This window comes from Anolis carolinensis, chromosome 3 (genome assembly GCF_035594765.1).
Source record: "Anolis carolinensis isolate JA03-04 chromosome 3, rAnoCar3.1.pri, whole genome shotgun sequence".
Classification (NCBI taxonomy): Eukaryota; Metazoa; Chordata; class Lepidosauria; order Squamata; family Dactyloidae; genus Anolis; species Anolis carolinensis.
In genome coordinates, this window is record NC_085843.1 from 1,858,848 (window position 1) to 1,881,330 (window position 22,483).

Below are 22,483 nucleotides of genomic sequence, written 5' to 3' on the forward strand. Positions count from 1 at the left end.
GGCCAATCAGCACTTGCCACCTCTTGCGCCCGGCCAATCAGAAGGCGAGCGAGTGGGAGAGGGAGGAGGCATCGGTAGAGGGCGCTTACGCGATGGCAGGCGCCTGCGCAGTGCGAGAGCCGGCCAAAGGCCTGCCGGGTAATGTAGTCTTTTGGGCGGCTATGGCACCGTGCTTCCCTCGGAGAAGGGATTCCACTGAAAGGTCAGTATTAAAAGAGTCTAAAATAATAATAATAATAATAATAATAATAATAATAATAATAATAATAATAATAATACACTATCATAATTGTATATTATATGACATGTTATATTACGAATTGTATTGTGCTATGCAATACAACAACAACAATAATAATACACTATCATAATTGTATATTATGTATGACATATAAGTAAGATATCATGCCTATATTGTGCAATATAATAATAATACACTATTATAATTGTATATTATGTATGACATATAAGTAAGATATCATGCCTATATTGTGCAATATAATAATAATACACTATCATAATTGTATATTATGTATGACATATAAGTAAGATATCATGCCTATATTGTGCAATATAATAATAATACACTATTATAATTGTATATTATATATGACATGTCATATTACTAATAATATTGCAATATAGTAATGTATCATGCTTATATTGTGCTGTGCAATACAATAATAATAATAATAATAATACACTATTGTAATTATATCATGCTTATATTGTGCTATGCAATATAATAATAATAATAATAATACACTATCATAATTGTATATTATGTATGTCATGTCATATTACTAAGAATATTGCAATATAGTAATATATCATGCCTATATTGTGCTATGCAATACAATAATAATACACTATTATAATTGTATATTATATATGACATGTCATATTACTAATATTGCAATATAGTAATATATCATGCTTCTATTGTGCTATGCAATATAATAATAATAAGCTATTATAATTGTATATTATATATGATAGGTCATATTACTAATAATATTGCAATATAGTAATATATCATGCCTATATTGTGCAATGCAATATAATAATAATAAGCTATTATAATTGTATATTATATATGACATGTCATATTACTAAGAATATTGCAATATAGTAATATATCATGCCTATATTGTGCAATGCAATATAATAATAATAAGCTATTATAATTGTATATTATATATGACATGTCATATTACTAAGAATATTGCAATATAGTAATATATCATGCCTATATTGTGCTATGCAATATAATCATAATACACTATCATAATTATATATTATGTATGACATGTCATATTACTAATAATATTGCAATATAGTAATATATCATGTCTATATTGTGCTATGCAATATAATAATAATAATAATAATACACTTATAATTGTATATTATATATGACATGTCATATTACGAATAATATTGCAATACAGTGGTATAGTACAATATAGTGGTATATCATGCTCATATTGTGCTATGCAATATAATAATAATACACGATTATAATTATATATTATATAAGACATGTCATATTACGAATAATATTGCAATACAGTGGTATAGTACAATATAGTGATATATCATGCTTATATTGTGCTATGCAATATAAAAATAATACACTATTACAATTGTATATTATATATGACATGTCATATTACTAATAATATTGCAATATAGTACTATATCATGCCTATGTTGTGCTATGCAATATAATAATAATACACTATTATAATTGTATATTATATATGACATGTCATATTACGAATAATATTGCAATATAGTAATATATCATGCCTATATTGTGCTATGCAATATAATAATAATATACAATTATAATTGTATATTATGTATGACATGTCATATTACTAATAATATTAGTAATTTAGCAATATAGTAATATATCATGCTTATATTGTGCTATGCAATACAATAATAATAATAATACACTATCATAATTGTATATTATGTATGACATATAATATTACTAAGAATATTGCAATAAAGTGGTATAGTACAATATATCATGCTTATATTATGCTATGCAATACAATAATAATAATAATAATACACTCATAATTGTATATTATGTATGACATGTCATATTACTAATAATATTGCAATATAGTAATATATTATTATTATTATTATTATTATTATTATTATTATTATTATTATTATTATTTTGCTGTGAACTGTGAAAATGAATGCAATCTGCCTCCAAGTATTCAAAACACTAAAATCAGAATATATAAAAATTACTGTGGTATAATAAAACAGAACAATACAATCTCTAAAATCAAAACACTAAATAAAGAACAACACTCTGAAAACAGGGGAACTCCACACAGGAAACAATCAGGGCCAGCTAACACCTCCTAACAAGGTATTCCCATCATCAAAGTCTGGCAAATCCTCTGTTTTCTCAGGGCCACAGACAGTAGAAGCACATAAAATATCACAAACAACACCACTCTGAAAACAAGGGAATTCCAGACAGGAAACAATCAGGGCCAGCTAACACCTCCCAACAAAAAATTCACTCAGGGAGGAAACAGCCAGGCTTTAAAGCTGCAAGGCCATTACATGCTAATCATTTTCCCTAATTGCAGCATTCATACTTGCCTCCAACAGACAAAAAATATTGTATATTCACAAGCTTTATGAAATAACTAGCTATGCCCGGCCACGCGTTGCTGTGGCGAAGTCTGGTGATATGGGAAATAAAGTATTGAGCAATTGGTGGTAGTTGGTATATGTCATTTCCAAAAGGTTGTGAATATGCAGTATTTGTGGTTATTCCTTTTTTTTTTTTTTTTTTTGTCGTTTGGACGGAAGTATGAATGGTTCAATTAGCTGGAATGATTGGCATGTAATGGCCTTTCAGCCTCAAAGCCTGGGTGATTCCTGAGTGGGGGAATCGTTTGTTGGGATGTGTTAGGTGGCTGTGTTTGTTTCTTGTGTGGAATTCATCTGTTTTCAGAGTGTTGTTCTTTACGTCTTGATGTGGAGGAGTGTGGTGGTGTTGAAAATAAAGTAATGAGGAAGTCGTGGTATATGTGTTATGGTTGTATATATGTAGAAAATGGATAAGATTGTGTGTGATCTTGAGCTCACATCATGTCTAGTGAACTTCCAGTAAGTCCATTAGTAGTTAAAGTCTGAAGGAAGTACGGTTTGATGGTGTAAGGGTATTGAATGGTATTAAAAGTGGTGAAGAAAGGTTTAGCTTAGGTAGGAAGGAGCGAGGGTTGGAAGGTGAAAGGATATTCAACTGTATTTAAGCTGGGTAACAAAGGGTTGCCCTTGGTAGGAAGTAGTCATATGTTGTACGTTGAGCATCTGTTGTACGTTGTATCCATATACAAATGTGTGTATATGTATATAGATTCTGTTTCTCATATAGAAATAATCGGAAGTTGCCTATATATATTCCATATATGTATGTATCCCACACCTATATATGGTGTATGGTGAGTATGGGTTATTCATATATACCAGTGTGTGTGTGTATATATATATATATACAACCTGCTGTATTATATTATTATTATTATTATTATTATTATTATTATTATATTCCAAAGGTTTATTATTATGATTTAATATTATTACTATATTTGAAAGGCTTATTTTCATTATTACTATGTAATATTATTATATTTAAAAGGTTTATTATTATGATGTAATATTATTCTTATATTCCAAAGGTTTATTATTATTATTATTATTATTATTATTATTATTATTATTCCTCCCAAGAAAGGATTCCCCTTTATATATGACATGTCATATATAATATACAATTATAATAGCATATTATTATTATATTGCATAGCACAATATAGGCATGATATATTACTATATTGCAATATTCTTAGTAATATGACATGTCATATATAATATACAATTATAATAGTGTATTATTATGATTATATTGCATAGCACAATATAAGCATGATATATTACTATATTGTACTATGCCACTATATTGCAATATTATTCGTAATATGATATGTCATATATAATATACAATTATAATATGTATTATTATTATTATTATATTGCATAGCACAATATAAGCATGATATATTACTATATTGCAATATTATTACTAATACGACATGTCAATTATAATAGTGTATTATTATTATTATTATTATTTGTGAAGACTTATTATTATTATTATTATTCCTCCCAAGAAAGGATTCCCCTAAGTAGGAAGCAGGCAGGGTTTGAAGTTGTAAGGTCATTCAATGGTAATTAATCTGATGAGATTTAGTTTGAAGATCCAATGATGGTTAAGTGTTATTATTATTATTATTATAGTATGGAGTATTAAAAAGCCTTATTATTATGATAGCATTATAATATTACTAGCTGTGCCCGGCCACGCGTTGCTGTGGCGTTGTCTGGTGGTGTTGGTGAGAAATTGTTGAGGTAGTGGTGGTATTGAATGTCTGTTGTATGGTTGTCTTTATGTTTAGTGTGCACACTGAAGTGGATTATATGGCAGTGTGGAGTCAAGATAATCCAGTTCAAAGCAGATAATATAAGATTCTAAATGGGTTATATAGCTGTGTGGAAGGGCCTTGAGTCTACACTGCCATATAATCCATTTAAAATCTGATAATCTGTGGAAGAGGCCTAAGTGAGGCCTAACTGTGCCTGTCCCCTGGGCTGAGGAGGTTGCTAGGAGACCAAGTGGGCAGAGCTTAGCCTTCAAACTGGCAGCAATTGGATAACAACTATTATTCCTCTCCCTGTATTTAGGACTTTATTTTTCTTTTCATTTTGTTGTATCAACCTAGAGGCGTGGATGATGGATTGTGTTGTCAAATTTCGAGGTTGGGGGGCCTGTAGTTTTGTTGTTTTGTCCGCTGCCCTGATGCCATCACTCTTTTATATATATAGAAGATGGGGTATTTAAAAGCCACCCCTTATACACAATAGAGAGAACAGAATGGCAGAGAAAAGAAACTTTGCACATCCTCAGAGGTTCGCTTTTTGGAAACTGTTGGGAGAAAAACAGGAGGAAAGCATATTGCCTATTTATTGACTGATTAATGTATTGTTTTATGATTGTTATTTAATATCGATTGGAGTGAAGTCACTTGAGCCACAAGGTGCTGGTTTTGTATAACCCAAGCTTGTCTGTTGTATAACCAAAGGAGGAAGAATGGAAGTTTTCCATACAGTAGCTAAGGAAACGTTGCAAACTCTCCCTGCCATTGGGGAAGAGGCATGGCAGAGCATGATGGGAACTGTAGTTTCCCCAGAATAGAGGTTGGCTCTTAAAGGAGCCTTTGAGATTCACAGCTGTTGTGGTTTTTGGCTCTGTGATTGTTGTTTGTGTGATATTTTGTTGTTTCCTACTGGAGGCGGGGATGATGGATTGCGTTGCCAATTTTCGAGTTTGGGGGGCCTGTAGATTTGTTGTTTTGTGCATCGCCGTGATGCCATCAATCTTTTATATATATAGATAGATATCCCCTGATGGCGCAGCGTGTTAAAGCGCTGAGCTGCTAAACTTCTGGACCGAAAGGCAGGTTTGAATTGGGGGAGCGGAGAGAGCCCCCACTGTTAGCCCCAGCTTCTGCCAACCCAGAAGTTCGAAAACATGCAAATGGGAGTAGATGAATAGGTACTGCTCCGGCGGGAAGGTAACGGTGCTCCATGCAGTGATCCCACATGACCTTGGAGGAGTCTACGGACAACGCCGGCTCTTCAGCTTAAAAATGGAGATGAGCACCAACCCCCAGAGTCAGGGGAAAACCTTTACCTTGACCTGAACTACCACCAATTCCTCATTACTTTATTTCCCAGACCACCAGACTTCGCCACAGCAATGCGTGGCCGGGCACAGCTAGTAGGTTTATAATGGCAGTCAGTGCATTCTGGATTCTGTGAGAGGGACTTTAATCATTGTGTTGTTGTGTGTTTTCCAGGCTGTATGGCCATGTTCCAGAAGCATTCTCTCCTGATGTTTTGCCCACATCTATGGCAGGCATCCTCAGACGTTGTGAGGTCTGTTGTGGTCTGTTATGGTTTTTGGCCCTGTGATTTTGGTTTGTGTGATATTTTGTTGTTTCCTACTGGAGGCGGGGATGATGGATTGCGTTGCCAATTTTCGAGTTTGGGGGGCCTGTAGATTTGTTGTTTTGTGCATCGCCGTGATGCCATCAATCTTTTATATATATAGATAGACTAGCTGTGCCCGGCCACGCGTTGCTGTGGCAAAGTGGTGGTGGTATTGGTTAAAAATTGTTGTGTAATTTTTATTTGACGTTATTTGCATTTTTTAATTAACTTTATTGTAAGTTATATTTTTATTATATTTTATTATTTTCTTGTATTATTTTTAGTTATTTTCTGTTATTATAGTATTTTATTGTATCACATTTTTAGTGTTTTTTATTATTTTTATTGGGTTGCTAGGAGACCAAGTTGGAGGAGCTTAGCCTTCTAACTGGCAGCAATTGGATAAAAGCAATTATTCCTCTCTCTCTAATTCGGACTTTATTTTTCTTTGCTTTTTGTTGTATCAACCTAGAGGCGTGGATGATGGGTTGTGTTGTCAAATTTCGAGTTTGGGGGGCCTGTAGATTTGTTGTTTTGTGCATTGCCGTGATGCCATCAATCTTTTATATATATAGATTATTATTATTATTATCATCATTATTATTGAGTCTGGATGGATAGCCATCTGTTGGAGGCACTTTGATAGTGCTTTTCCTGCATGGTGGAATAAATGGGTTGGACTAGATGACCTTTGGGGGTCCCTTCTAACCTTATGATTCTATTATATTATATTTATTATATTTATTATTGAGACTGGGTGGATAGCCATCTCTTGAGGGTGCTTTGATTGTGCTTTTCCTGCACGGTGGAATAAAATGGGTTAGACTAGATGACCTTTGGGGGTCCCTTCCAACTCTAGGATTCTATTATATTTATTGTTATTATTATTATTATTATTATTATCATCATCATCATCATCATTATTATTGAGTCTGGATGGATAGCCATCTGTTGGAGGCACTTTGATAGTGCTTTTCCTGCATGGTGGAATAAAATGGGTTGGACTAGATGACCTTTGGGGATCCCTTCCAAATCTAGTATTCTATGGTGTTAATTATTATAAGTAGCATTATTTTTGTTATTTTTATTGAGACTGAGTGGATGACCTTTGGGGGTCCCTTCCAACTCCTATAATATTTATTATTATTATTATTATTATTATTGGGGTTGGACTAGATGACCTTTGGGGGTCCCTTCTAACCTTATGATTCTATGGCACTGTGGGCTTGTATCCAGCTTGTGTTCTGCTCCTAAGACCCCGAGATCCCTCCCTCCCTCCCGTCCCACTCTCCCCTCCCCATATGACCCATCCAGCCACCCCCAAATGTGGGTCTGAAGCCCCTCGCCCACTTCCCAATCAGAGGTCAAAAGAGACGCAAAGGAGACACAGACCGGGCAGTGTTCTCAGGTTGAAGGGGAGGCTTTTATTGGGGGGTGGTCAGGCCTTGTGACGGGGGCTGCGATGCCCGCCGTTGCTGCTCCTTGGGGCCGCGGAGACCCCTCCTCAGTGGTACCGGCGGGCCAAGGCGTGGGACACCACGTTGACCAGCTTCTGGTAGGCGGCGTGGCAGGCCGGGGTGAAGTCCTTCCCGTGGTGACCGGCCAGGACCAGGAGCAGGATCTTGCCCAGGAGCTGGAAGGAGAGCAGGTGTGGGTCTTTGGCCTCCCCTACGGGTGTTTTGGACTGCAACTCCCACCATTCCTCACAGCCGCTTATACATGAAAGATCCCGCTTTCTAACCCCATGGATTCATACTAGAGTTGGAAGGGGCCACAAAGGCCATCTAGTCCAACCCCGACACTCCATGTGGACTAGATGACCTTTGTGGGCCCCTTCCATGCGGTCACTCCTAGCACGATGCAATCACTCTTGGCACTATGCTATGTGGTCACTCCTGGCACTGTGTGGTCACTCTTGGAACTATGTGATCACTCCTAGCAATGTGTGGTCACTCCTGACACCATGCGGTCACTCGTGGCAATGTACGGTCACTACTGACACTATGTGGTCACTCTTGGAACTATGTGGTCACTCCTAGTTCGATATGGTCACTCCTGGAACTATGTGATCACTCCTAGCATGATGTGGTCACTCCTGGCACTGTGACTGGCAATGTGCAGTCACTCCTGGCAATGTACGGTCACTACTGACACTATGTGGTCACTCTTGGAACTATGTGGTCACTCCTAGCTAAATATGGTCACTCCTGGAAATATGTGGTCACTACTGGCACTATGTGATCACTCCTAGCATGATGTGGTCACTCCTGGAACTATGTGGTCATTCTTGGAACTATGTGGTCACTCCTGGCAATGTGCAGTCACTCCTGACACTATGCAGTAACTCCTGGCAATGTACAGCCACTCCTGACACTATGTGGTCACTCTTGGAACTATGTGGTCACTACTGGCACTGTGTGGTCACTCCTAGCTCGATATGGTCACTCCTGGAACTATGTGGTCACTACTGGCACCATGTGGCCACTCCTGACACTATGTGGTCACTCCTGGCAATGTGCGGTCACTCCTGACACTATGTGGTCACTCCTGGCAATGTGCGGTCACTCCTGACACTATGTGGTCACTCCTGGCAATGTGCGGTCACTCCTGGCAATGTGTGGTCACTCCTGACACTATGTGGTCACTCTTAGCAATGTGCAGTCACTCCTGGCAATGTGTGGTCACTCCTGACACTATGTGGTCACTCTTAGCAATGTGCGGTCACTCCTGGCAATGTGTGGTCACTCCTGACACTATGTGGTCACTCTTAGCAATGTGCAGTCACTCCTGGCAATGTGCGGTCACTCCTGACACTATGTGGTCACTCTTAGCAATGTGCAGTCACTCCTGGCAATGTGTGGTCACTCCTGACACTATGTGGTCACTCTTAGCAATGTGCAGTCACTCCTGGCAATGTGTGGTCACTCCTGACACTATGTGGTCACTCTTAGCAATGTGCAGTCACTCCTGGCAATGTGTGGTCACTCCTGACACTATGTGGTCACTCTTAGCAATGTGCAGTCACTCCTGGCAATGTGTGGTCACTCCTGACACTATGCGATCCCTCCTGGCGCTATGCTGTCTCTCCTGGCACTATGTGGTCACTCCTGGCCCTACGGAGTGACCGCAGCCTGGCTTTGTGACCCTCACCCGGTGGTGCCCCCCCTCCCTCCCTGGGCCCTACCTTGAAGTTCTCGGGGTCCACGTGGAGCTTGTCACAGTGCAGCTCGCTCAGCTTGGCGAAGGTGTCCTTGATGTTGTCCAGGCTCTTGATGGCGTCCCCGAAGGCGGTCAGCACCTTCTTGCCGTGGGCCCGGACCTTGGGGTTGGCGCAGATGGCCGTGGGGCTGGACAGGTTCCCGAAGTCGGGGAAGAACCTCTGGGTCCAGGGGTAGACGCACATCATGCTGCAGGGGAGAAGGAGGGAGCGGTCAAGGTGGGGGTCAAAGCAGGGGTCACTTTGGTCCCCCCAAAAAGGAAGAGAAGGAAAGGGGTGTCCCTTACCCGCCCAGGGATTCTGCCCCCACGGTGGCCACGTCCACTTTGCCCCAAAGGCCGGTGATGAGCTGCTTCTCCTCGGCGGTCCAGTGCACCATGGTGGCGGAGTGGTCAAGCGGGCTCTGCTCTCGAAGGAAAGAAGGAAGGAAGGAAGCGGTCAGGACAGAGATGAGCCTGGGAGGGACTGGCACGGCCTTTATACCCTTGGCCGGCCCCGCCCCCCACAAAGGGGCCCCTCCCTCCCGGCCCAGCCAGGGAGGGGCTAGATAAGGGGCCACAGAGGCCCACGAGGCATAGAATCCTAGGAAAATCGCATTCAAAGCCCTCCTGACAGATGGCCACCCAGCTGCTGCTTCAAAGACTCCACCACATTCTGAGGCAGAGAGTTCCACTGCTGAACAGCTCTCTCTCCCCCTTCATGTCTCCTCTCCGCCTTCTCTTCTGCAAGAACATGCCCAGCTCTTTCAGCCGCTCCTCATAGGGATTCTTGTTCTCCAGACCCTTGATCATTAGTCGCCTTCCTCTGGGCACCTTCCTGCTTAGAGTCCGCATCTCAGATTCAGAGGATGCATGGATGGATGGATGGGGGTCTCTACCCAAAAGGAATGGTCCATGGCCCCCAACCCAAGGCCAAGGGGTCAAGTCTGGCCCAAGGGCCGTCCAGTTCGACCCCATTCTGCCACAATGTGAGCACTCCCAACAGACGGCCATACAACTTCTGTTTATACAGAGTCCTAGACTTAGAAGGCTTCCCCAGAGGTCATCCAGTCCAGCCCCTGTCTGCCAAGCAGAATGACTCGATGCAAGCACTCCTGACAGATGGCCATGCAGCTTTTGTTTATGGAATTCTAGATTACTTACTTACTTACTTAGGTGATCATCCAATGCAATCTCATTCTGCCGGGGGGGGGGGGGGGATGACTCAATGTGAGTACCCCCAACAGATGGCCATACAGTTTCTGTTGATACAATCCTAAAAACCTAGACTTGGAATGGTCCCCCCTTCTGTGCATGAAGACACAATGCAAGCACTCCCAACAGATGGCCATACAGCCTCTATTTACAAAATCCTAGACATGGAAGGGTCTCTCCAAAGGTCACCCAGTCCAACCCCCTTCCGCCAGGGGGGTGACTCAATGCAAGCACCCCCAACAGATGGTCATACAGCTCCTGTTTACAGAATCCTACAATCGCATACATGGAAGGGTCTCTCCAAAGGTCCTCCAATCCAGTCCCCTTCTGCCAGGGAGGAAGACACAAGGCAAGCACTCCCAGAAGATGGGCATCCAGCTATGTTTATACAGTCCTAGAATCCTACACTCGGAATGGTCACCCAAAGGTCATCCAGTCCAACCCTGTATAGATCAGGCATGAGCAGACTTGGGCCCTCCCTCCAGGTGATTTGGACTTCAGCTCCTACCATTTCTAACAGCCTACCAGATGTTAGGAATTGTGGTAATTGCAGCCCAAAACACCTGGAGGGCTGAAGTTTGTCCTTACCTGGTATAGATAGATGGATGGATGATAGGTAGGTAGGTAGATGATTGAATAAATGGATGGATGGATGATTGAATGGATGATTGGATGGATGGATAATAGGTAGGTAGGTAGGTAGGTAGATGATTGGATGGATGGATCATTGGATGGATACATGGATGGATGATAGGTAGGTAGGTAGGTAGATGATTGGATAGATGATTGGATGGATATATGGATGGATGGATGGATGGATGGTAGGTAGGTAGGTAGGTCAGTAGATGATTGGATAGATGGATGGATGATTGGATGGATGGATGGATGATAGGTAGGTAGGTTGATTGGATGGATGGATGATTGGATGGATGGTAGGTAGGTAGGTAGATGATTGGATAGATGATTGGATGGATATATGGATGGATGGATGATAGGTAGGTAGGTAGGTCAGTAGATGATTGGATACATGGATGGATGATTGGATGGATAGATGGATGGATGGATGGATGGATGATAGGTAGGTAGATGATTGGATAAATGATTGGATGGAAACGGATGGATGGATGGATGGATGATAGGTAGGTAGGTAGGTCAGTAGATGATTGGATAGATGGATGGATGGATGATTGGATGGATGGATGATAGGTAGGTAGATGATTGGATAAATGATTGGATGGAAACATGGATGGATGGATGGATGATAGGTAGGTAGGTAGGTCAGTAGATGATTGGATAGATGGATGGATGATTGGATGGATGGATGATAGGTAGGTAGATGATTGGATGGATGATTTGATGGATAGATGATAGAATCATAGAATCGTAGAGTTGGAAGAGACCTCATGGGCCATCCAGCCCAACCCCCTGCCAAGAAGCAGGAAATCACATTCACATTTAGATAGATAGATGGATGATTGGATAGATGGATAGCTAACTAGGTAAAGGAAAAGGTTTTCCCCTGAAACTAAGTCTAGTCATGTCCAGGACTGCATGGAGCACTGTTACCTTCCCGCCAATAGGAGCAGTACATATTGCTCTACTCACTTTTGCATGTTTTCGAACTGCTAGGTTGGCAGAAGCTGGGGCTAACAGCGGGTGCTCACTCTGCTCCTTAGATTTGAGGCCGGTTATTGCGGACCACCATTTTTAGTTATTACGGACCACAGGTTGGGAACCACTGATCTAGATGATTGGGAGGACAGATGGATATATGATATGATAGAGAAGGACTGGATGGGTGTGGAATGAATGCCATTTGACACCCCTTGACCTGCCACAGCTCAATGTTATGGGACGCTGGGAGCTGGCCCCAGCACTCCTGGGCTATAGAGAAGGCTATAAGGACCTTGGAAAGCTACACCTCCCAGGACGTGGGAGACAGGAGAAGCTTCTCCTTGGCTCCAGTGGAGTGCCAGCATTGAGGAGACCCTCTATTGAGTCTCCTGGGGGGCAACAAGGGGTTGGGTGTCTCTGAAAGGGGTCTCTGAATCAAATGGCCTGCGTCCCTCCCCTCTTTCTCTTCCCTCCCTGCCTGGCCCCTCCTCGTGGCCCCTTTGGCCTGTGGGGCAGAGATAGGGTGGCCCTGCCCTCTCGGATGGGAGTGGCCCCCGGGCAGGTCCCGCCAAGAAGGAGGCTCAGATAACAAGGCAGAGGAGGGCGGAGGGAAGGCGGGGCCGGCCCTCCTGCTTCTGCATCACCCAAGCAGAGAACGAGGAGGGGGACCCCAAAGGTCATCTAGCCCAACCTTTTGCACACCCTCACTAAACAGCCCCTGAGTAGGTGGAGCATCTCCTCTAGGTTGGAAACCTTCTCAAACCATAGAATCCTAGAGTTGGAAGGGAACCCCAAAGACCATCCAGACCATCCTTTCTCACTGGCACTAAGGAAGTCCCTGTATAGGCCTGTCCTTGATTTAGGACCCCCCAAAGACCACCCAGCCCAACCCTCCTTACAGTGGAGGGCACCATTGAAGCCTTCCCAACAGATGCCCATCCAGCATCGGCTTCAAAACGTCCAGAGAAGGAAGACCCCAAAGCATTTAAGATCCCACAAGAGTTGGAAGGGACTCCAAGGGCTACCCAGTCTAATCTCCTTCTGCTGGGCAGGAATACACCACCCAAGCCTTCTTGACAGATGGCCATCTGGCCTCTACTTAATAACCTCCAGGCTCCTAGGCTGCGTTGTTTACTGTCAGATGCCTCTGACCGTCAGGCAGTTCTTCTCTTTTCATGACTCCATTGTATCCCAGTCTCTGGAGCAGTGTCCACAATGGGACCTCCTTTCAAACATTTAAACCCGTTCCCTCTCAACCTTCCCTTCTCCAGATGAAACATCCCTATCTCCCTGGGCCTCTGCTCAGAGGGATTCATAGTTTCCAGACCTTTGGCCATCTTTCGTCTCCCTTCTCTGGAGGCCTTCCAGCTTAGACTCAACTCAATATACTGCATCCTTCTTGACTTGCTTCGTCCAGAACTGGGCGGAGGGTTATCATTCCAGGTGAGGCTTGACCAAAGCCATGTTATGATGACCATGTTGTCATGAGAGGGGACTTGGACTTCCCTCAATCTCGACACTGGACTCAAATGGATGCTTCCTAGGATTACATTGGCCTTTTGAGCTGCTGCTTCACACTGTCGACTCGCCTGCTTGCAGTTTGGCTCTGCTTGCATTGGGACTACCATCCATGGGGCTGAGGGCTAGCAAGAGAGCCTATAGGGCAGTGATGGCCAACCTATGACACGCGTGTCAGCACTGACACGCCTAGCCATTTTTGCTGACATGCTATTGCATGCAGATTGATTGGATGACTAATGTCTTTTGTGGCCAAATTTGGTGTGATTTGGTCCAGTGGTTTTGTTGTTTACTCCATGGGAATTATGCACATTACACACACACACACACACACACACACACACACACATATCTATATATATAAAAGAGTGATGGCATCACGGCGACCCACAAAACAACAAATCTACAGGCCCCCCAACCTCGTAATTTGACAACACAACCCATCATCCACGCCTCTAGGTTGATACAACAAAAAGAAAAGAAAAATAAAGTCCTAATTAGAGAGAGAGGAATAATTGCTTTTATCCAATTGCTGCCAGTTAGAAGGCTAAGCTCCTCCAACTTGGTCTCCTAGCAACCCAATAAAAAATAATAAAAAACACTAAAAATTAATACAATAAAATACTATAACAGAAAATAACTAAAAATAATACAAGAAAATAATAAAATAAATAAAAATATAACTTACAATAAAATTAATAAAAAATTGCAAATAACGTCAAATAAAAATTACACAACAATTTTTAACCAATACCACCACCACTTTGCCACAGCAACGCGTGGCCGGGGACAGCTAGTGTGTATATATATATATATATATATATATATATATATATATATATATATAATCATTCTATTATTATTCTATTATTATTGTAGTATATTATTATATTATTACTATTATATTATTATATTATTATTCATTATTCATGACTACATTGAAACTACAATAGAGAGAAATCAGCGTGGAAATTGCAAGAGGTACCATAGATTGTTGTACATGGAAATAATGGTAGTAAATAGTTTTTGATTTATTAAATACAGTTATATATTACAATTATATATTTTTGTTATTTAAACTACAGTAGAGTCTCACTTATCCATGCCTCGCTTATCCAAGTTTCTGGATTATCCAAGCCATTTTTGTAGTCAATGTTTTCAATGTATCGTGATATTTTGGTGCTAAATTCGTAAATACAGTAATTACAACATAATATTGCTGCGTATTGAACTACTTTTTCTGTCAAATTTGTTGTCTAACATGATGTTTTGGGGCTTAATTTGTAAAATCATAACCTGATTTGATGTTTAATAGGCTTTTCCTTAATCCCTCCTTATTATCCAAGATACTCGCTTATCCAAGCTTCCACTGGCCCGTTTAGCTTGGATAAGTGAGACTCTACTGTATATATATTGTGAAATTATGGGGTTTTTTTTCTCAAAGTGACACACCACCCAAGTCATGCTAGTTTTTTTGGTGAATTTTGACACACCAAGCGCAAAAGATTGCCCATCATTACTCTAGATCAGGGGTCCTCAAACCTTTTAAGTGGAGGGCCGGTTCACAGTCCCTCAGATTGTTGGGGGCCTGGACTATGATGAAATAGTCCAAAATTAGGATTGTTGTTGTGTGCCTTCAAGTCATTTCAGACTTAGGTCAACCCTAAGTCTAAAGTTTAGGACAGAGGCCAGGTCAATGACCTTGGAAGGCCTTAGTTTGGGGATCCCTGATCTAGACAGTCTCATAAGACCATAGGTAAGTAAAGAGACCTCCAAAGACCATCTAGATGGTCTCATAAGACCATAGGTAAGGGAAGGGACCCTCAAAGGCCATCTAGATGATCTCATAAGGCCATCATAAGACCATAGGTAAGGAAAGGGACCCCCAAAGGCCATCTAGACTATCTAATATCATAGATAAGGAAAGGGCCCCCCAAAGGCCATCTAGACAATTTCATAAAACCATAAGTAAGGAAAGAGACCCTCAAAGGCCATCTAGACGGTCTCATAGGGCCATAGGTAACAAAAGTGAGCTCCAAAAGCCATCTCGATGGTCTCATAAGGCCGTAACTAAGCAATGAGACCTTCAAAGACCATCTAGACGATCTCATAAGACCATAAGTAAACAAAGAGACCTCCAAAGACCAGGTAGACTTAGGTCAACCCTAAGTCTAAAGTTTAGGACAGGGGCCGGGTAAATGACCTTGGAGGGCCGCATCCGGCCCCCGGGCTTAGTTTGGGGACCCCTGCTCTCGGGCGAGCCTTTGCCATCTTGAAGGCTACATTCTGTCACATAATTTTTGTTCTTTGGTTGTGAATGTCATTCCATGATTGAAGAAGTTTATTAAACTGCCAACACCTGCAGCCCATTTGGCTCTAGTTTTCCAATAAATATCCCATCAAGGAGCAGTGGTTCTCAAGCTTTCTAATGCCGCGACCCCTTAATCCAGTTCCTTGTGTCGTGGTGACCCCCAACCATCACATTATTTCCATTGCTACTTCGTACTGTAATAGTAATTTTGCTACTGATATGGATCATAATGTTAATATAATATGATATGCAGGCTGTACTTTCATTCACTGGACCACATTTGGCACAAATACCTGATATGGCCAAGTTTGGAAACTGGTGGTGTTGGGAAGGGGATTGATTTTGGTCATTTGGGAGATGTAGTTGCTGGGATTTATAGTTCAGCTACAATCAAAGAGCCCCTTGAACCCCACCAACGATAGAACTGGGCCAAAATTCCAACACAAGAACTGCCATTTATTTACAGTATTTATTTACAGTATATATATATTCCGCCCTTCTTTCTCACCCCGAAGGGGACTCAGGGCAGATCACATTACACATACAAGGCAAACATTCAATGCCTTAACATAGAACAAAGAGAAAGACAAACGCAGGCTCCGAGCTGGCCTCGAACTCATGACCTCTTGGTCAGAGTGATTTGTTGCAGCTGGCTGCAGCCGGCTGACTCAACAGCCTGTGCCACAGCCCGGGCCAAATGTTTAGGCTGCAAATCCCATTATCTCAAGCAAACATAACCAATACTCAGGATGGTGAGACTGTATTATCTATATAATAATAATAATAATAATAATAATAATAATAATAATAATAATAAGTTTATTTGTATCCCGCCTCCATCTCCCCCCGAAGGGGACTCGAGGTGGCTTACAGCAAAATCAAAATACAAACAATGATAAAATATAAAACATCAGGACAAAAACAAAAACCAATAAAAAATATACACAATAAGTTAAAAAACGCAACGCAGAATTAAAACATCAGGTTAAAAACAATGAGGTTGCAATACTGGATAAGCAAAGTGTACGGATAAAAGGATAATAAAAAATTGGCCTAGGACAGAACAACAAAACTACACATCCCAGAAACATTAAATTTGACAACACAACCCCTCATCCACACCATGGCCAACAGAAAACACTGGGGGGATTTGGGAACTAATAGTCATTTAGGGGAGATGTAGTTCACCTACTTCCGGAGAGCACTGTGATTCTGAACAACTATGGATCTGGACCAAATTTGGCATAAATATCCTATACATCCAAATTTGAATACTGGTGGGGTTGGGAAGGGGATTGATTTTGTCATTTGGGAGTTGTAGTTGCTGGGATTTATAGTTCACCTACAATCAAAGATCCCCTTGAACCTCAACAATGATAGAACTGGGCCAAAATTCCAACACAAGAACCGCCATGGCCAACAGAAAATACTGGAGGGATTTGGGAACTGATAGTGATTTAGGGGAGATGTAGTTCACCTACTTCTGGAGAGCACTGTGATTCTGAACAACTGTGGATCTGGACTAAATTTGTCACAAATAATAATAATAATATAATAACTTTATTTTTATACCCCGCCCCATCTCCCCGAAGGGACTCGGGCGGCTTACATGGGGCCTGGCCCGACACAACACTATAATAACAGCAACAAGACAATAAAACAAATATCCCAACAATAAAACATCAGCATCAATAGAACAATCATAAAAATCAACGTACAGCATAAAATGTTAAAAACAGGAGACTAATACACAGATCTGGGCCAAAGTGCAGAATATTTCAAAATGGGGAGAGGTAGTTTCACAGCTAAAATAGTCAACAAAGTGCAATATAATAATAAAAAATATCCTATACATCCAAATTTGAATACTGGTGGGGTTGGGGGGGTGTGATTTTGTCATTTGGGAGTTGTAGTTGCTGGGATGTATAGTTCACCTCCAATCAAAGAGCATTCAGAACTCCACCAATGATGGAATTGAACCAAACTTGGCACAAAGAACTCCCATGACCAGCAGAAAATACTGGACGGGTTTGGTGGGCACTGACTTTGAGTTTGGGAGTTGTAGTTCACCTACATCCAGAGAGCACTGTGAACCCAAACATTGATGGATCTGGACCAAACTTGGCAGGAATACTCAATATGCTTAAATGTGAACACGGGTGGAGTTTGGGGGAAACAGACCTTGACATTTGGGAGTGGTAGTTGCTGGGATTTATAGTTCACATACAATCAAAGAACGTTCTGAACTCCACCAACGATGGAATTGAACCAGATTTGGCACAAAGAACTCCTATAACCAGCAGAAAATACTGGAAGGGTTTGGTGGGCGTTGGCGTTGAGTTTGGGAGTTGTAGTTCACCCACATCCAGAGAGCACTGTGAACCCAAACATTGATGGATCTGGACCAAACTTGGCACCAATACTCAATATGCTTACACGTGAACACTGGTGGAGTTTGGGGGAAACAGACCTTGACATTTGGGAGCGGTAGTTGCTGGGATTTATAGTTCACCTACGATCAAAGAGCGTCCTGAACTCCACCAACGATGGAATTGAACCAAACTTGCACACAGAACTCCCCTGACCAACAGGAAATACTGGAAGGGTTTTGTCGAAGGCTTTCATGGCCGGGATCACAGGGTTGTTGTATGTCTTTCGGGCTGTGTGGCCATGTTCCAGAAGCATTCTCTCCTGACTTTTCGCCCACATCTATGGCAGGCATCCTCAGAGGTTGTGAGGAAGGGTTTGTTGGGCGTTGGCGTTGAGTTTGGGAGTTGTAGTTCACCTACATCCAGAGAGCCCTGTGAACCCAAACATTGATGGATCTGGACCAAACTTGGCTCACATACCTGGCATGCCAACATTTGGTGACTTGTGGGGAACTGACCCTCCTTTCTGGGAGTTGTAGTTCACCCACAACCAGAGAAACTCCACCAACGATGGAATTGAACCAAACTTGGAAGGGGGTTCAGCCACCCAGGCTCCTGCTGCTCCCCCACTTCTTCCTCCAGGCCTGGCCTTCCTTTGCCTTCCTCCCTTGCTTGCCCCCTCCTTCTCCCCTTTGGCCCTATCTCTCTGAGCCAGGTTATGGGGGGGGGGGGGCGGCACTGGGGAGGCCAGATAAGGTTGCCCCACGCCTTCCCTGCAGAAGGCGATAAGGGATCATGGCGATGGGTTGCTCGCAAAGCCAAGGTTGGGGTCCAGATGCAAATGCATTCCAGGCAAGGCACTGCCCTCTCCCCCCCCCCCCCATAGCCCCCCATTCCTCCCCTCCATTTTGCAAGGGGCCTCCTGCCTCGCAGGGTTGTTTTTATTGCACTACAATAATGTGGTCGCAAACATGTGGAAACCTGGGAGAGTCAGCTTTTGGCAAAACTTTTTTTTATTTATTTACTTATTTTTAATTGATTATTATTATTATTATTATTATTATTATTATTATTATTATTTCCAAAGTGTGCAAATAATAATAATAATACTAATAATACTAATAATACTAATAATACTAATAATACTAATAATACTAATAATAATAATAATAATAATAATAAGAGGACTCTTACAAGTAAAGCAAGCAGTCAAAGAAGAAGAACATGCCCTGGCAGAATATGTCAAGCAAAGTGAAGAACCTGCTTTGATTGAAGTCAAAAATCAGAAACTCCTCAAAACACAGCAGACAAAAAACCAGTACAAGAAAACTGCACTACAAACTAGAGCTGACAGCTGGCACAACAAAACACTGCATGGAAAGTTCCTTGACAAAATTGAAGGAAAAGCTGATAAGGAGAAGACCTGGCTCTGGCTCACGAATGGGACCCTGAAGAAGGAGACAGAAGGCCTGATCCTTGCAGCCCAGGAGCAAGACATCAGGACAAAGGCAATTCAGGCCAAGATTGAAAAATCAGCTGATGACCCAAAATGCAGACTGTGCAAGGAAACTGACGAAACCATTGATCATATCCTCAGCTGCTGTAAGAAAATCGCACAGACAGACTACAAACAGAGGCACAACTATGTGGCCCAAATGATTCATTGGAACTTATGCCTCAAGTACCACCTGCCAGCAGCAAAGAACTGGTGGGATCACAAACCTGCAAAAGTATTGGAAAATGAACATGCAAAGATACTGTGGGACTTCCGAATCCAGACTGACAAAGTTCTGGAACACAACACACCAGACATCACAGTTGTGGAAAAGAACAAGGTTTGGATCATTGATGTTGCCATCCCAGGTGACAGTCGCATAGATGAAAAACAACAGGAAAAACTCAGCCGCTATCAGGACCTCAAGATTGAACTTCAAAGACTCTGGCAGAAACCAGTGCAGGTGGTCCCGGTGGTGATGGGCACACTGGGTGCCGTGCCAAAAGATCTCAGCCGGCATTTGGAAACAATAGACATTGACAAAATTACGATCTGCCAACTGCAAAAAGCCACCCTACTGGGATCTGCACGCATCATCCGAAAATACATCACACAGTCCTAGACACTTGGGAAGTGTTCGACTTGTGATTTTGTGAAACGAAACCCAGCATATCTATCTTGTTTGCTGTGTCATACAACGTCGTTGTGTCAATAATAATAATAATAATAACAACCAGAAACTCCTCAAAGCACAGCAGCCAAAAACCAGTACAAGAAAACCGCACTACAAACTAGAGCTGACAGCTGGCACAACAAAACACTGCGTGGAAAGTTCCTTGACAAAACTGAAGGAAAAGCTGATAAGGAGAAGACCTGGCTCTGGCTCACGAATGGGACCCTGAAGAAGGAGACAGAAGGCCTGATCCTTGCAGCCCAGGAGCAAGACATCAGGACAAAGGCAATTCAGGCCAAGATTGAAAAATCAGCTGATGACCCAAAATGCAGACTGTGCAAGGAAAACAACGAAACCATTGATCATATCCTCAGCTGCTGTAAGAAAATCGCACAGACAGACTACAAACAGAGGCACAACTATGTGGCCCAAATGATTCATTGGAACTTATGCCTCAAGTACCACCTCCCTGCAGTAAAGAACTGAACACGCAAAGATACTGTGGGACTTCTGAATCCAGACTGACAAAGTTCTGGAACACAACACACCAGACATCACAGTTGTGGAAAAGAAAAAGGTTTGGATCATGGATGTCACCATCCCAGGTGACAGTCGCATTGACGAAAAACAACAGGAAAAACTCAGCCGTTATCAGGACCTCAAGATGGAACTTCAAAGACTCTGGCAGAAACCAGTGCAGGTGGTCCCGGTGGTGATGGGCACACTGGGTGCCGTGCCAAAAGATCTCAGCCGGCATTTGGAAACAACAGACATTGACAAAATCACGATCTGAATTAATATCAAGTAATCAGGAAAAGAGCACCCAGTACAAAAAGGTCGAGGAGCATAATTGTAATTATGATGGGGATGGGCGATCCTAACCATTGCACATGCCATGCGCCTACTTCTATCTCAGGCTGGATCTACACTGCCCTATAATGCAGTTTTCAGAATGCAGATTAATGGCATTACATGAGAGGAGTCTATACTCTCCCATACAATCCCATTAAATGCAGTTAATCTCCATTCAGGTGGCCGAGTAGATGCAGACACAGTCAAGAACCCGAGTCAGTGTGTTGTCAAAGGCTTTCATGGCCAGAATCATTGTGTTGTTGTGTGTTTTCCGGGCTGTCGCGCCATGTTCCAGAAGCACTCTCTCCTGACGTTTTGCCCACATCTATGGCAGGCATCTTCAGGGGTTGTGACCCCACAACCCACATGGAGCCCAGGCCTGCTCTATGAGATATCCCTTGGACAAGTTGCAGTGTATTTTAAAACGATGATGTGTTGTGATTATCGGGTTGCTGTGAGTTTTTCATGTTGTCTGGCCATGTCCCAGAAGCATTCTCTCCTGCCGTTTTGCCCACATCTATGGCAAGCATCCCCAAAGGGTGCGAGGTCTGTTGGAAACGAGGCAAGGTGGGGTTTATACGTCTGTGGAATCATGTCCAGGGTGGGAGAACACTCAGAAGGCAGGGGGATTCCAGACAGGAGACCATCAGGGCCAGCTAACACCTGCTAACAAAGGGTTCCCCAGGCAGGAAGCACCCAGGCTTTGAAGCTGCAAGGCCATGAAATGCTGATCAAGGTGATTAATTACACCATTCACACTTGCCTCCAACAGACAAAGAGTCCTTTCTCCCATCCTGGACCTTCCATAGATATATAAACCCCACTTGCTTAGTTTCCACCAGTCCTCACAACCTCTGAGGATGGCTGCCATAGACGTGGGAGAAACATCAGGAGAGAATGCTTCTGGAACATGACCATGCAGCCTGGAAAACTCACAGCAACCCAGTGATTCTGGCCATGAAAGCCTTTGACAACACATTATGTGCTTTGATCATGTGTTATAGCCGTGTTATAACCTGCCTCGAACCATGAGAAAAAGTAGGTAAAAAATAAATTATTGTCTTGTCTTTTATATGATGTTGTGAGCCACTTTGGGTCCTGTTTAACGATATAAATAAGGATGTATTATTATTATTGACACAACA

General features: G+C 42.2%; 1 protein-coding gene and 1 long non-coding RNA gene across 2 annotated transcripts; one reads left to right on the plus strand and one right to left on the minus strand.

Annotated features, from left to right (window-relative positions):
- Positions 1-136: 136 nt before the first annotated feature.
- LOC134297304 (uncharacterized) lies at positions 137-9,754 on the plus strand. Its single transcript, XR_010004016.1, has 2 exons — positions 137-202; positions 5,964-9,754. It is a non-coding gene; the product is annotated as an uncharacterized LOC134297304 (long non-coding RNA).
- On the minus strand, positions 7,498-9,736 carry LOC134297303 (hemoglobin subunit beta-2). Its single transcript, XM_062974376.1, has 3 exons — positions 9,601-9,736; positions 9,281-9,503; positions 7,498-7,729 (listed from the first exon to the last, which is right to left on the minus strand). Exons 1-3 carry the CDS (start codon positions 9,690-9,692, stop codon positions 7,601-7,603), a joined length of 444 nt encoding a protein of 147 aa, XP_062830446.1. The 5' UTR covers positions 9,693-9,736; the 3' UTR covers positions 7,498-7,600.
- Positions 9,755-22,483: the final 12,729 nt, after the last annotated feature.

Coding starts and splice junctions, on each gene's coding strand:
- LOC134297303 (XM_062974376.1), bottom strand. CDS start 9,692: ATGGTGCACTGGACCGCCGAGGAGAAGCAGCTCATCACCGGCCTTTGG. Junction 9,504..9,600: donor GGGGCAGAATCCCTGGGCGG/GTAAGGGACACC, acceptor TCTCCCCTGCAG/CATGATGTGCGTCTACCCCT. Junction 7,730..9,280: donor TGGACCCCGAGAACTTCAAG/GTAGGGCCCAGG, acceptor CTCTCCTTCCAG/CTCCTGGGCAAGATCCTGCT.